The sequence below is a fragment of the Periophthalmus magnuspinnatus genome, chromosome 4, assembly GCF_009829125.3.
Source record: "Periophthalmus magnuspinnatus isolate fPerMag1 chromosome 4, fPerMag1.2.pri, whole genome shotgun sequence".
Lineage (NCBI taxonomy): Eukaryota > Metazoa > Chordata > Actinopteri > Gobiiformes > Gobiidae > Periophthalmus > Periophthalmus magnuspinnatus.
Window position 1 is genome coordinate 29,669,371 of NC_047129.1, and position 16,643 is coordinate 29,686,013.

General features: G+C 37.8%; 2 protein-coding genes across 2 annotated transcripts in view; one reads left to right on the top strand and one right to left on the bottom strand.

Moving 5' to 3' along the window:
- Positions 1-582: 582 nt before the first annotated feature.
- On the bottom strand, positions 583-2,097 carry ncbp2as2 (NCBP2 antisense 2 (head to head)). The gene is made up of 3 exons (XM_033965125.2): positions 2,021-2,097; positions 1,795-1,918; positions 583-986 (listed from the first exon to the last, which is right to left on the bottom strand). The coding sequence occupies exons 2-3, from the start codon at positions 1,834-1,836 to the stop codon at positions 723-725; spliced, it is 306 nt and encodes a 101-aa protein (XP_033821016.1). The 5' UTR covers positions 1,837-1,918; positions 2,021-2,097; the 3' UTR covers positions 583-722.
- A 1,221-nt stretch (positions 2,098-3,318) lies between these two features.
- LOC117369904 (complement factor H-like) overlaps positions 3,319-16,643 on the top strand; it is a 40,214-nt gene continuing 26,889 nt past the window's right edge. The window contains exons 1-11 of the mRNA XM_055221553.1: positions 3,319-3,475; positions 4,299-4,481; positions 6,091-6,196; positions 7,264-7,340; positions 8,642-8,824; positions 10,645-10,827; positions 11,546-11,740; positions 12,251-12,421; positions 12,993-13,163; positions 13,745-13,912; positions 14,181-14,348. Coding sequence (XP_055077528.1) covers positions 3,406-3,475; positions 4,299-4,481; positions 6,091-6,196; positions 7,264-7,340; positions 8,642-8,824; positions 10,645-10,827; positions 11,546-11,740; positions 12,251-12,421; positions 12,993-13,163; positions 13,745-13,912; positions 14,181-14,348 — 1,675 coding nt within the window. The 5' untranslated portion in view covers positions 3,319-3,405. The remainder of the gene's footprint in view (positions 3,476-4,298; positions 4,482-6,090; positions 6,197-7,263; positions 7,341-8,641; positions 8,825-10,644; positions 10,828-11,545; positions 11,741-12,250; positions 12,422-12,992; positions 13,164-13,744; positions 13,913-14,180; positions 14,349-16,643) is intronic.

Below are 16,643 nucleotides of genomic sequence, written 5' to 3' on the forward strand. Positions count from 1 at the left end.
TTTTTATTGGTTACTTTACTGACTGAGTTATTTTTATGGTAATGGGGGGCCTACCTACCTATTTTGTGCACCACAAAAAGGTTTTCATAGAGTTCTGGGTAAAATTTCAAGAATGTTACATACATCTCTGAGACACCAGTCAGCTAAACTTAGAGATGCACTATGGAGATGTTATTGCTTTACTTGGAATTCCAGATAGGCATTAACCTTATCCATCTCGCTTGCTCGTCTGTGTAATTCCTCAGTTGTCCATAGTAAAAGAAAAATTCTGTTCTATCACCTAGACAAAAAGTTTTTTTGAGTGAAGATATTTTCCTGCGCCTCCAAGCCGCTTCTTCAGTTCTGGAAGTGGAATCAGATATCAGAACTGTTCCATTTTTATTGCTCAAAAATACCTATATTGTGAGTGAGCTGCCCCTCCACAGACCTCCACAGGCAAGGTAAGTTTAATGTCATACAGTGGAACTTTTAGAGCCAAACAATAACACCTCTATGAAGAGAAAAAGTTGGAAGAGTCCTCTTCAGAAAAGTTAAATAGAGCAGTGCAAAAACAAACAAACAAAAAAAACAAGCAGAATTAGGCATGTTTCCCCATTCCTTTATTAAAATGATAAATCTATTATATAAATTAATATCCTCCACACAGTGAAACATAGATTTTGTTGTGTCCAGTCACACCGCCACAGGACAGTATGTAATCACAGTTCTTGTCCATATATTTCTTATTTCTTGATGTGCCTGGAGCCATCCTTTAGCCCCTCTTTCACCTCATTTATGAACGTATCTCCCACTCTCTTGAGACGGGAGCCCACCTGCCCGATGTCCTGCGGCACCTGACCGGCCTCCTGTCGCACCTGCTTCAGTGTCTCGGACCGGAGTACCCGCCTTGTCGCATCCTGCCCTGCAATCTGTGCTTTAGTGATGGCGTAAGCTGTGATCTGAGCCGCTCTGCGAATGGGCCGAGACTCTGCTAGCTTCTCCACAACCTGAAGGTAGGGGCATAACAATAATACATTTTAGTGTTATTATGAGAAATAAAACACCACAATTTAATAATTATTCCATGACCAAACAGTGAAATCCTTCATTTTCTTCATGTGTGTTATCTTACATGTTACAGTATGCAGAGGTGGATAGTACTCATATATAGTATAGTTTTCTAGCAGCATACCTTTACTCCTACTTGAGTAACATTTTTTTTTTTATTGAAGTACCAGTACTCTTACTTGAGTAAAAGTTTTGGTTCCTCTTGCCACTGTGAATATGTCTAGTGACAAAAGCTTTATGTTGACAGTATGAACTGATTGAACATTTGTGTTTCTTGCACTGCTCCTTCAGATATGATTTAGTTTTTCTCATGTTTGTGTCTATCCCTTAAAAATAGCACATTTTATTATTATTATTTAATGTCTTGACCTTCCATTTACATCAATTATAAATCAGAGGTTACGTCCCAACACTATTTAAGTTAGCCTTACTTGAATAGTTTGTTTTCCAAATACTTTTTTACTCTTACTTGACACATACTTTGGACCACTACTTTGTACTCCTACTTGAATAAGATTAATTTGAAGTAACATAACTCTTACTTGAGTATAATTTTTGGCTACTCTACCCCCCTCTGACAGCATGTGACCTGATGGTTAATGTGACATAAACAGCCAGATAAAGACTGAATGAAAACGACTTACTTTTGCTTCTAAAATTGTCAATATTATGATCATTTCTTTAGCTCTTTATGATTATATTGTCGATTATTATTATCGATTAACCTAATCATTTTGACATCCCTACCTGGAGGTTGTTCAGGAGCGAGTACAGCATACGACCCAGCATTGTTTACAGTCAAAGTTAGCTTGCGTGCTAGCTCTGGTGTTAGCTTAGCTCGTCTAAAGTGAAGTCCTACGCTGTTCTCCTGCTGAAAACACAAAGAAAGAGAAATCAACAAATTAATCAGTGATGGAACCGTAAATTATACCACATTTGAATTATAAAATCAGTTAATTTTACTCTTTTTTACCTCGGACAGGTCACTGCTAACTATAGCCTAATGACATGAGTCTACTTCCGCTTTCGTCTTAAAGTCTAGCGCCCCCTGCTTCCTGTTTATGTGGATTTGCCATATTCCATGATTTTTGCTGTTTGGAAATTAAATGTTTGGAAATGACACCCCATTCTGACACAAAACAACAAAAATATATATTGTTAGATGGTTTAGTAATTGTTTTAGGCTAACATTTAGGATGATAGAGATTCAAGATAGAAGAGAAGCGCTCCAGTTACAGTATGTGTGTTCTACTTGCAGATAATTCAGTGACTTTAAGGTAAGTTCCAAAAATTTCCAAAACGTTCTTAGGAATTTCCTGTTTTCAAACCACTGTGGGCACCAGGATATTACATTTTAATTTGGAAGGCACTCCTCTGTAATTACCTTCTGTTTTTGTTTATTTTAGACAAACACAGTCATGTTTGCACATTGCTTAATCTGATGTGATCTAAATTTCAGAATAGAATGTACTTTGTATATCAAAAGGTCAGTGCATTGTGTGTTTACAGTATTGCAGCAATGTAATGAGGTTAAGTATCTCCACTGGTTTTACTATGTACTATGTTTACTGTGCGCTATGTAACTTTTCCAGCGGTGGATGAAGTATTCACATTCAAGGTACGTAAAAGTACAGATACAGAGGTAAAAAGTTACTCAAGTAAAAGTATCACATGAAAAAATCTATGCAAGTAAAAATATTGAAGTGCCTGTTTAAAAATATACTTTAAGAGTAAAAATTAAAAGTATTTCACACAAGTATTTATTTTTTTAAAGGGTTACATGTAGTGATATTGAAGATGTTGAATCCCAACAGTTACTCTATAAGTTACTCTTAAGTTTTCCCAAATACATTTTTCCTCTTGAGCAATTTCTTGGACCACTACTTTGCACTGCTGCTTGAGTAATATTATTGAATATTGAAGGAACAATTTTCGCTTACTCCACCCACCTCTCGATGCTGCAGATGGCTGACTTTGCACCACAAAAGTATTGCAGTTTATTTACCTAATAGATTTTTGACAATCATTACTAGAGCACAAACAAACCCTTACTGGAATAGACCTTGTCTGTAGCTATTTCAAAATAAACAAATACATTATTTAATTTACGGTAATGCTTATCAAATTGTATTTGGGAAGCCACATTTTATTTAAAAAAGCCAAACAAAAAAGTTATGTTCAAAAACTCTTCTAATTATCCTTGGTACACTTCCCGTTCTCTGCTTCCCGTCCATTTGGGTGAGTGGATCATTGCGTAAAAAAAACTGAACAATTACTTCATCCGCAGTTTATTTTTGCTGAGACCAGTCGAGCCGTCTGCTCTGAGGCGATCCAGTCCCTGTTGTGAATGAAGACAAAATGCATGTTTTAAACCAGTGCCTGGGCCTCCTGTTATGGATGTGCTTACTGACCACTGTGTGTGCTCAAGGTAAGGCAAAAATATGAATTATATGAGTAAAAAATGTGGTATAGTTTTATATTTTAATAATATCTGAATGATCCGATATCGGTGTGGGTAACACTTTATAATAACTACACTATTTATAGCCTTAAAAAGCATGAGCAAAGACTTAACATAATAAGTAATAGTTTATTTTTTAAGAATGATTCACTAGTAGTTACTGAGTTACTACTAATTCATGTGTTAGGATCAGGATTAGGATATGAAATGAATTGTAACTAAACTGTAAACTTCCAAATAACAATGCCAAGGTAATGAGTCAACCCTCTTCAGCTCAAATCTAATCGTGGTCACTGGTCAGATTATTCTGCAAAACTAATCTAATTACTACTCTGATTAGTTTATTTAAAAAGTAATTAGATTACTGATTACTATAAATTAAAATGTAATGCAACATTTCTGCACTTTTTTGTCACCTCAACTAATACATTAAAAGACATTTCTGCTGCTGGATTGACAGAATATCTTTTACCCATTTTGTTATATTTGTCTATTAGCAAATCGCTAAGGCTGCAGTTTTCTTACACAAACAACAAAACCTCCTGTCTTATTCTGCATAAAAACTACTAACCCTGTAGTTTAGATCTGTACAAACATATTCTGAAATGTCATTCTTATATTAGTTTGTCAGGTTATATTTCAGTCTTTTCGTCAATTCTTTTGAACAAGTTTAAAATGTGAACTTTGAACAGAATCCTATTATTAAAACATGAATCACAAATCTAACGCAATGCTTGTTTGAAAAATCACAATTCGATCTAATAACTTGACATTTTTCTTTTTCCTCCAGGTTGCACACTGACGAGTTTTAAAGACTCTGGGCATTTCGATGAAAACTTTGAGACAAGTAATTTGAGGGAGAACTATGCCAGTGGGGACAGTGTGAGAGTGCCCTGCAAAGTCGGCTACAGAGGCTTCTTCAAACTCACCTGCAACAATGGAAAATGGAGTCCGCAAGGAAACCTCTGTTCAGGTGAGTGAAGCATGTGTCTAGCATTTTACATGACCCACTTCATTTATAAAATGTAAAACTTTTGATTTTTCTTTCCACAACATGACAAAAATTGTATTTTGACAAATTACACGATTTGAACATTTGTGTTTCTTGCTGTGCTTTAAATATGATAATGTGGCACACTGGTCAGTTTGGGTACCAATTTATGTGACTCGAGCCTTGGACGTCCCAGTCAGTGACCAGTTAAAACTGTGTCTGGAGCTCAGAAAATTAAAAAAAATCAAGTAATAAACATGACTCAACATGCCAGTGACAAGTATCAAAAATCAGAACTCAATTAGCTCTAATTTTGACCGAAGACCCCTAGAAAAAAATAATAGACTAATAGAATCGAATAATAAGACTCAGTAGCGCCACCTCAAACTTTGATTTTCATGGGGCCAATGGGAGCCTGACCTGAAAAAATTAAACGTAAAAATCTGAAACTCTCCTTGAAAATATAATTTCAAGACATGACAAAACCTGATATTATGACCCCGCCCTAAACTGTGCAGGAAGTGGGACAGGACATCACCTCGCACAATTTTCACTGCAAACACTTTAAATTTGGCCAAAACCCACTAAACCCATGTGCAATTAAACATTATCAATTACATTTTGAATATGACTTTGGGTCTGGTCATGGTGAATTTTCAACAAAATGTAAAATTTTACATGTGAAAACATGACTCTAGCTTTTATGATGTAGTAGAAAAAATATTGAGTCAAAAAAATTCCATTATTATTATTATTTTTATGGCTGAATTGAGGCTATTTTTGACCCCCTAAATGTTAACAAAAAGTCAATTTTATTCAACTCCTATATTCAAGATTGGTGAAAATGTTGTCTTTTGAAATCCCCGTAAAAAATATTGAAAAATGACTCTGTAGCGCCCCCTAACAACTCCACGTTTTTACAAAGTTTCTCATAGACAATTGAAATTTGGCGCACAGATCCTTCTTGCCATACTGATCAAAACGTCAATGAGGACGTAGCTCTATTTGCAATCGTATTGCCCTGGCAACGTCCAACATTTGTCCTAGGAATACATGGGCTTTGGTTAACTTGGATGAAAAAAGTTTGTTTGTCATAAACTATTGAAATCTGATACACATATTCCACACATCGTACTGAACAAAAAAGCCAATAAGGACATGCCTCTATTTCCAACTGTGCAGGCGTGACAATGTCAGATATAGTCTCATTGAAAAGAATGGAGTAGTAACATATAGATGCTGATTTTGGGGGGAGGAGTCATGTACCCAGGGATGAGAGGCAGGATCTTTGCCGTGGCGTGCACTCTGTGATCGCAAGGGGTGGGAAGGGACCTCACCTTGGCCTCCGCGCGCACCTCACCTTGGCCTCCGCGCGCACCTCACCTCATTTTTGAGCTCTACCCTTGTAAATTGTCAGATTTTATCCATTATTTCATGCTTTCTGCTTTTAATTACATTTACTTCAAATCATAATATGTCTTCAAAGTCACTCTTTCTTTGTATTTTCACCCAAATATTTGTTTAATCTTGCTTGAGTCTTACTTGCTAATCTCTGTAACCTTTAATATGTTGAGTCTTTGTGTGTTTGAAGCGATTTCCTGTGGCCACCCTGGTGATGTCCAGTTTGCCGATTTCGCATTGTCCTCTGGAGATGACTACGTCTTTGGATCCCAAGTTCGTTACACCTGCCACAAAGGGTAAGAAGAAACCATAATACACTTTTGGTTAGAGTTCAGAATGATATCTTTCTGTATTTTTTTTATACAGAGGGCTGTCAGCCTGGTCACCTCACCCTCTATCTCGCCTCAAGCCAGATTCAGACAGTACCGTGCAATCAATTAATTAATTATTTTTCTCAATGACACGTGATGTTTTTCAGCCTCCGATATATTTTTTCCTTTCTTTTTTTGCCTTGTAAGCAGACATATTTGTTTTGATATGGACGGTCTTATCTTGGCATTTAGGCATATAAATTTCGTGCAGTTTTGTGATCGATTGCCATAATACCGAATAGCGTCATTTAGACAGTATTAATATATATAGTAGACGGGGAGAAACCGGGATTAAACCGGGACTGAACCAAGGCTAAAGTAAGACTAAACCAGGACTAAACTGGACAGGCTGTAGATGTGTCGACTGAACCAGGGCTGAACTAGAACTAAACCAGGACTAAACCAGGACTAAACCACGACTAAACCAGGACTAAACCACGACTAAACCAGGACTAAGCCAGGAAAAAAATAAAATAAAAGATAAAATATTAAAAAAAAAAAAAATTAAATCATACCAATACCACACCAGGACTAAACCAAGAATGAACCAAGGCTAAAGCAAGACTAAACCAGGTCTAAAATGGACAGGCTGTAGATGTGTCCACTGAACCAGGGCTGAACTAGAACTAAACCAGGACTAAACCCTGATTAAACCAGGAGTAAACCAGGACTAAACCGGGAGTAAACCAGGACTGAGCCAGAACTAAACCAGGACTAAACCAGGACTAAACTAGGACTAGGACTAAACCGTGATTAACCAGGAGTAAACTAGGACTAAACCAGGACTAAACCAGGAATAAACCAAGAGTAAAAATAAAATCATACCAATACGACACCAGGACTGAACCAGGACTGATTTTTTGTCAGTATTGCCCACCCCCACTCTAAAGGCTATAATAATGGATGTCTTTTGGTAACATTTGGTTCCCGTGAAGTTACATTGGTCTTGGCTTTGCACTTCTACAGTTAAAATATGTGCTTGTCTGTTGCAGTTATCAAATGACCAGTTATACAAGCACTCGTAACTGTCTTCAAACAGGCTGGGATGGGCATCTACCCGTGTGTGAACGTAAGAGGAAAACGACTAAAACACAAAATGCAACCACGTTCTAATATAATACAAAAGTAAATGTAATATTATGACTATGTGATGAAAACGCAAAGGCAGTACAACTCAGTGTTTACTATGTGTTAATTTGTGTTGTTTTTTTGTGGCAGTTGGTGAAAAAAAAGTTGAGAAGGAAGTAGTTTTGCTGCCTAAAAATACCTCTATCTGTATCATCAACACCTAACATTCCATCTAAAATACAGAGACAAAACAGGTAACAGTTATGGACATACTTCTATTGGTGGTTTTCAGATCCTGTGTGTAGGCAGCACGGTGACTGAGTGCCATCACTCATGCCTCACAGCAAGAAGGTTTGGTTCGATCCCCGGGTCACCAGGCCTTTCTGTGTGGAGTTTTTCATGTTTCTCCCCGTGTCTGGATGGGTTTCCTCAGGGTACTCCGGTTTCCCCCATCAACCAAAACATGAACGCCCTTCGAGACAACTGTTGTTGTGATTTTGGGCGTTACAAAAATAAAATGAATTGATTTGAATCCTACAACTTGCTAACGTCGTACTTCCAGATGGAGGCGAGAGTCAGTTTTGCCTATTGATCACATTGTACTTTGGCATGAAGTATCCAAAATGTAAATTCAAATGCTCAACCTGATCATTTCTATTAGTGACTAGACCCAAGAACTCACTGTGTTACAACAAAAGTCTGCATTTTAACAATATCAATTTTAGCTGCATCATCTGAAACCTGCTGATTGCCAACCAGGAAGTAAAATGATAAACATACTAACTATTTTTAGTGAAATTAGTTAACCTGTCAAATGCACATTTTTTTTGTGCATATGGGAGATTTATCGAAGTCGAGTTATCGAGTTAACATCATTATATTTAAAATTTGACAAAAAATCTTGCCTAGTGTTTTTAGTTTTGTCATTTTTGTGAAGGTTATTTTACTTTCTGGTTGGACATGGGCAGCAGATATGACATATGTAAAAGGTATGTTGCCTAGCAACCATGATGTGAAAAAAGACCAAAACATGTCTAAATTACACAGCTATGATTTGACAAAAAAATAAAATAAAATAATGACATCTCTCTGCATTTTGGATGGAATTGATGACAGTTTTAGACTCACTGCTACTTCCTGTGTTTTCCAACATTTTGTTATATATTTTTCTTCACAAACTGCCACTTCACTGTAAAATCACCACTATTCCACCAAACCAAGTAATAATTACAAAAATGTATTTATCTGTCAAATGTGCTTTAAATATTCTGCCAGTAACCAAAGTAAAACTTTTTTTCTCAGCGATTTCGTGCGAGCCGTTGACAGTGGATGATAACATCATGATACATGGGTTCATAGAGCAACCCACCGCTGGCAGCGTGATTCAGTTCAGCTGCAGAGAACGAGGGGACGAACTGATTGGTCCAAGTCAGATTATCTGTAACGATAATGGACAATGGAATAATAAACCGCCCAAATGTAAAGGTGAGATCTTACAGAAAATTGACTCTTGTGAGCTTTAAGCCATGTTATAATGTTGTTACCTCCTCAAAAACAGTCCTGGAGGCCAGTTTGTTCTCCTTGGCTTCTGTGTGAACTTGATGTTTGGATCCACTGCATTAATATGTGCAGTAAAAGGCTCCAGATCTTGAAATCTGATTTTAGTCCAGTTGTCATCCACATATACCAATGTTTGGGTGGAGCCTGGAAATGAGGCCAAAGCCTCCTGTTCAAATTGTTCCGTGTATAAATTAGCCATAATAGGAGAGACCGGTGAGCCCATGGCACAGCCGTGGATTTGCCTGTAGAAGTTTTCTCTAAACTGGAAATATGTAGTATTCCAGCAGTTTGCAGATTTGGTCCAGCGTCAGTTTTGTGCAGAAGCCTTCTCTTTGCTGTCTCCACCACTACTGATGTGGGGATACACGTGAAAAGAGAGGTCACATCAAATGAAAGGACAAAACCCCAAGCCATAAATAAAGTAATGTGGTCTAATCCATTCAGTGTAGTGAAGAGTGCAGTGAGCGTTACACTGGAGAAACTAAACAGCTACTTCATAAGAGAATGTACCAACACTGGCGTAAGAGCTCCTCAGGACCACAGTCTGCTGTGCATCTCCATCTCAAAGACACTAACCACTCCTTTGAAGACAGTGAGGTTCAGATCTGAGCCAGAGAAAACAAATGGATTGAGAGGAGACTTAAAGAAGCTATTTTTGTTTTTGAAAGAGAATCCTTCCTTAAACAGGAATGGGGGCCTGAGACCCCCCATCCATCCCCAGAACAATGAGAACAATAGCAGGGTCGTTAAGGGCTGAATAGGTTAGTCTCAGCTGAAACTGGAGACAATAGATGTTTACAGTTTCAGTGTAGTTAGCCCCTCCCTTCAGACAGATATAAGGCAGTGGCCACCAGCATTCTGACCAGAACTGAAGAAGCGGCTTGGACGAGCAGCGAAACGTCTTCAGTCTTACAATGATTTGTTCATTTGATAGATTTAAACTTTGTCTTTTGCTACTTGGGGTTTTGTTTTGTTTAATTCGCACATGTCTTTGAGTAATGCTGGTTTATTAGTGTGTCTACATCACCAACACTCTGTTCCACCTTGTGATGTTAACAGCTACATTTTACTTTTAGTTCAGTAGAAACTGGCAATTCCAGGGTTGAAATCAATGATACAAATTATTTTATTGAAGGTGTATCGAGTTTAAAAACGCAGTTAAACTTCCCGTTTAACCACATGACGTCACAAAATGTTTTCTGTTTGAGAGAAAAACTCAGCCTAAACATGTAGGGTTTGTGTGTTAAACATTGCACATAGCACCTGTGGTAAATATTTATCTTAGTTTTACTAGTTAAGTGGGAGTTTGGGGGAAAAAAGTTGAGAAGAAAAGTACAAAAATACAGGAAGTAGCAGTGAGTTCTAAAACCTCTACCTATGTCATTAACACAGAAAAATCCAAAAATATTTCCATTTCTGACAGTCTAAACTTGTCATTTATTTGTATTAGTCTAATTGTGGTTGCTAGGTAACAGTTATTAAAATACCTCTACATATGTAATATCTACTGACTGCTGTCATGTCCAACCAGGAAGTAAAATTATAGACTTCACCAAAAAGAAAGAATTAGACAAGAAAAAGAAAAATATAAGAATTAGAGGAAGATTTTTAGTAAAATCTTAAATATAATGATGTTAAACTATCTTTTAGTGAAATGAGTAGTCCATGTCATATGTACTGTAATCACGAGAAAATTAAACACCTCTCTATTAATAACCAAAACATGCATTGGAATTGTTTTACAGAAATATCTTGTCGAAAGCCGGAGTTGAACCATTTCCAAGTGGAAGGTGAGAAAGAGGTGTACAAGGAGAGAGAGGTCTTGAGATACACCTGTGTTAGCGGCTATAAACAGGTGGATGAGAGACCTTCACTGTGTCTTAAACAGGGCCAGTCAGCTCAGTGGACCCCCACGCCTCAGTGTGAACGTAAGTAACACATTCAAAGGTTAATGTGAGACTGTTGGGTCAGGAGGGACGGTTGGCTCTGAATGGTCATTTGCAGTGACAAAGTTTAGGAACAGGGTCATTTTTTTAAAGTTAGGAGACGGCTTATAGTTAAGGTTAAGGTGAGGAAAATGGTTAAGGTTAGAGTTTGGCAAATGTTTTGGTAGTTAACAGCAGAAGTTGCTTTAAAAAATAATTTGTCACTTACAAGCCTTATCTTAACATACACCATAAAATAAACCATGAAAAATAACATTTTAGGCCTGTTCAAATCAATAGATTTGAAATCTTACATGAAGTGGCACCGTTTTGGCACTGACAAATCACTTCACCAAAATTAAAAGACAAGAATTAGGGGAAGATTTTTAGTAAAAGTCTAATATATAATGTTTACTATGTTTTAGTGAAATGAGTAGTCTAACCTGTCATATGTACTGTAAATTAAATTCTGAAATTCTCGTTCGAAGTCAGTGAATATTATCTAGGCTATTTAAACTGCTAATAAATATTAGAAAATAGAGCAGAACACAGTTAAGTCTGATTTCATAAGTAAGTCAGCAAACTTTGAAAGTTATATTTATAAAGCAACCAGAGCTACATTTGAGCTTCTATCCCTCTGGAGCCGAATCAAGCACTAACCAAATAACACATCTGTTAAAACAAATACCTTCAGTAATAACATCTTTCTGATTTCTTTTAGCTGTAACATGTAAAGTGGACACTTACCCACCGGTGGGCACTACTTACCGTCCTCAGGGACAAAATATTTTTACCCCTGGACAAACATTGAGCGTCTCGTGTGGAGATAAGAAGTGGGTGAAGAGGCCTGAGCTTCAGTCAGCTCAACTCATGTGTCAATCCACAGGGAACTGGGACTTTCACCCTGTGTGCAAACGTATGTAACACATACTTCAAATGTATTTGGAAATTGATACTTTGCAGTGGGGTTACTTGGGGGGGAGGGGGGAGTTCAGCAGTTACCATGGTGATATGATGCACACATACTTTTAAAAAATTTTTAAATCTTGAGAAAAATTGATTAAAACAACACATTTTCAGGAGCCTGTGATGATCAATATGAAGGACCATGGTCCCATTTAGGCGCTTGATTTACAACAAAAAGGGAGAGTCACAAACTTTAAAACTGTTGGCTAATTCTAGCTAGATGTTTAACAGCACAACTCAGCTCACCTACTGTTGTTTCAACTAAGTCAGTTTTTTGTTGTGAGATTGTGTCAAAACAAAGTTCAGATTAAAGTTTAATTTGAGTCACAGAGCTTCAGACAGAGCAGTGCCTCTAGTTAGCTTCACCCCCCAGGGAATGTTGATGACATCAAGCTGCAAAGTATCAATATTAATCTTAACATTCTTTACTGGACTTGTGTTTGACTTGTCTGTACTTTAGCGGTCAAATGTCAGAAATCTGCTCCACATGTTTACCGGTGGGAGAACCGCTGGACAACCTCAGCCGACCTTGATCAAACATTATGGTATGAGTGTAGATCAAATTATGAGGCGACCAGCAGCAGAGCCACCTGCACCAGACAAGGCTGGGAGCCAAATCCTCTTTGTAAAGGTACTGTGGACTACTTTTTATATTTGTACACACATTTTTATGATTCATCACTATAGCTTTTACAGGAAATATACTGAGACATATGTGTCATATGTATAAAACCATTACTCATTGTTACAGATAAATGTAACATAAATACGATTCAAGTTAAAGGTGCTGTACCTGATTTTTATCATCTTAAAAATGTGAAAAACTTTTTTTAAACATTTTGCAGTGGCCCAAGTTTCTCACTTACCTTATACATTTCCATCATCTAATTATTCAATGCACTGAGTTTACAAGCACTTTTCACAACTTTCAGGGGCCAAAGCAGAGTTTTGAGACACGGCAATGCAAACAATTAGCATGCTAATGCACTTCCTGATTACTGCACAATAGAATGCTTAATAATTAGATGCAGGCAGCACTTTTTGACCTCAGGAGCTGCTCATACAATATATCTGTACTGGGGCAAGACGAAGTTTGCTCAAATACATGTATATCCAGGTATAGATCATTTTAAAGTTTGTTGTTCACTCAAAAGTGCACAAATGCTTTTCTGTAACTAACTTGGCTACCTCCTGTTTTCCAGAAAGACGCTGCACAACACCTACTTATGAAAATGCTGAGAGTACTTATCCACTAAAAGAAAAATATGACAACTATGAGAGCGTTAATTTTCAATGCACCTATGAACCTAGAACAAACTTTTACATTCAGTGTTACAATGGAAGATGGCTCGGCTCAGCTGGACAGTGTAAAGGTAAACTTCAGCCATGTCTATAGAGAGCAGCATTGACAAAGTTTATATGTTTATATATATGGTTTTCCTGTTTTTGTAATTAGTGCTTGGTTTGGTGCATGGTATTTGTGCTAAATATTTATTATAGTTTTACATCAGTTACATAGCAGTTTGTGGATGAAAATATTTGAAAAAAAAATACAAAAATACAGGAAGAAGTGATGAGTTCAACGTGGAATCTCTCCACCGGTGTCATAAACACAGAAACTTCCATCTAAAATGCAGGAACATTTTTCTGTTAGTTTAAACGTCCATTTAACAAATTTAATGTGTGGTAATTATTTTTATCAGTCTAAACATAACTATTGTGCAGACAAGTTTTGACCTTTGTTTACATTATGGTTGCCAGGTAACAGTCATGGAGTTATCTCTACATATGGCAAATGTGCTGCTTGTGTCTAACCAGGAAATAAAATGATAAACATTAAAATTTTAACAATCTAGAAGAGATTTTTTTTTTTTTTTTGTAAAATCTTAAATATAAACTATGTTTTACTGGAATGCTAAGTCTAACACACACTTTGTGTATTGTGTTTCTGTAGGGCCTCCATGTACAACACACCCCAGCCTTACAAATGGAGAGATGCGTGAGCCCCAGAGGGACGTATATGAGGACGGTGACACTGTACTGTTCAGATGCACTGGTGAAACTGAAACCTTTAGAATCAAGTGTGACTCTGGAGTGTGGAAGAACAAAAAATCATGTGAAAGTAAATATCAAAAAGCCATTAAAGCTACACTATGTACCTTTTCCTGACCCAGAGTTAGGAGATCATTCTGCTTTCTGATTGGATACTTGGCTTGAGAACCAAAACAACAGAATGGAAGCATTATTATAAAACTTTTATCACACAATATTTATTTATGTATTTGTTTATTTCAAACTGCAAACAGTTTAAAACAAACGAGTTCTGTTTTTCAAGTTTTTAATAAAATCAGACACTGCGTCTTTAAATGTATGACTTTATGTTGGTGTAGATATTGAATGTACAACACCAGAGATTGAAAATGCAGAGATGGTGACTCGCCCAAGACCCCCATATCCACATGGCCAAAATCTGATGCTCACCTGCACCACTGGTACAAAGGAAAGATTCTCAGTGATCTGTGAGTCTGGAAAGTGGACCACCGAGCACCAGTGTAAAGGTATGTGCACTCATGTAGGACTGTGTTATATGGAAACAAAAAAGTCTTGTTTAATATAATTATATACTATATTTTTCGGACTGTAAAGTGCACCAGTTTACAAGGCGATATATATCAATGCATGGGTCTATTTTCATACATAAGGTGCACCGGATTATAAAGTGCACTGAACGCTAGATTGGCTACGAAGCCCCAGTAAGTATCACGCTGAGCCTGAGCCCACGACTGACCTGAAAAATAAGATCATGGACCGAATGAACACAAGGCAACCCCAACGCCAGTTACAGAGACTAAATGAAGCACCATCTGAAAGTCTTGTAGAAGATGTGAATGCAACGTTGAGAGCGACTATCACATTAATGCACTTCAGCAGCAGTGATTCTAGAGATGCTTGGCTATAAGAGCAACCATGGGAGCCATGAGAAACAATACCCACCATGGAAATGACGGTTAGAGGCTAAAATCAAGGCAACTGTCAGAGGCCCAGAGAGGTGCAATGCAAAAAAAAACAAATACTCAAAAGGTATTGCCAGATGCCCATACCTGAAGCACTGGAAACTGTACACATGAGATAATGAAACCAGACGAATAAACCGTCTGTTCACAACACAACCAAAAGTGTACGCTCAATGGCAGGGTAATAACACCAGAGCAGACCCACCAAGGAGACCGGCCAATCTCAGGCATCATCGCGGCTAAGATAAGTGGGCCCATGAATCAATACATGAGCACAGTACAGAAGGGCATTGGCAAAGATACCAGGGGAGCCAAAGTTATAATGATAACAATAAAATAGAGAACAACAGACTGAATAGCAGTACAGCATGCTAATATAACACATTTATATTTATTCAGTGACATGAAGCATAGACATCAAACTAAATACGTTTCCAGTATGTTAACGTAAGATATTAACAGTTAATCAGATAACTAAAGCGTTTAAAACAAGCTAACAAGTTTACTCTGGATCTCACTCCAACTCACTAAAACCATTGAATTCTTCATCCTCCATGTCACTTCTAAACAACTCCACCCACTCCGGAGGTATATGAAGCACCACTTCCTCTTCTGCATGGCTGTCATCACTTCCAGTTCCAATTATTCCAGCATTTCTAAATCCCAACAGGATGGTTTCCATTGTCACTAAAGTCCATTCTTTGTCGATCCATTCGATGGCTTGTAGAAAAGTTGCATGGCGCATCCTCCCAGTTGCCATGAAGCTGTGCTCTCCATCCATCATCCACTGCTCCCAAAGGTAACCCAAGACTGCCTTGCCTTGCTTCGGTTCATGGAGATGTCAAGTGACTGGAGTACTGTGGTTAAGCCTCCAGGGATTATGCAAGGTATGGAGTTGAAAACGTTTTATTTATCTTTGAACTGTCTGTGTAAACCCTCAGTCGTCCAGGCCTGATCCATAGCAAAAGATGAAGTTTAGATCCATCAACTGGACAAATCGTTTTAAGAGTAAAGACATTTCGCTGCTCTTCCAAAGCTGCTTCTTCAGTTCTGGTCAGATTGCTGGTGGCCACTGCCTTACACTAAAGCTGTAAACATCTATTGTCTCCAGTTTGATCTGAAACTACCCTATTCAGCCCTTAACGACCCTGCTATTGTTCTCTTTGTTCTGGGTCTGAGGATGGATGGGGGAGAGATTTTGTCTCAGGCCCCCATTCTTGTTTAAGGAAGGATTCTCCTTCCTAACAAAAATACTTCTTTAACTCTCCTCTCAAACCATTTCTTTTCTCTGGCTCAGATCTGAAATTCACTGTCTTCAAAGGAGTGGTTAGTGTCTTTGAGATGGAGATGAACAGCAGACTGTGGTCCTGAGGACCTCTTACTCCAGTGTTGGTACATTCTCTTATGAAGTAGCTGTTTAGTTTCTCCAGTGTAACGCTCACTGCACTCTTCACTACACTGAATGGATTAGACCACATTACTTTGTTTATGGCTCAGGGTTTTGTCCTTTAGGTGAACCAGTTTTTGTCTTTAAGTGTTTGTAGGTTTGAAAAAGACCGGATTCTCATACGGTCTGAAAAGTCTCTGAAGTTTTTCACACACACCCGCTGTGTAAGGGATGGTAACAACTTTCTTTGGATCCCCTGCATTAATATGTGCAGTAAAGGGCTCCAGATCTTGACTTTTTTTTTTGTTAGGAAAGGGAATCCTTCCTTAAACAGGACATAATCACTCCATCCTCAGACCCAGAAGAAAGAGAACAATAGCAGGGTCATTAAGGGCTGAATAGGATAGTTTCAGCTGAAACTGGAGACAATATGCTCTAAAGTCCATCCGGAT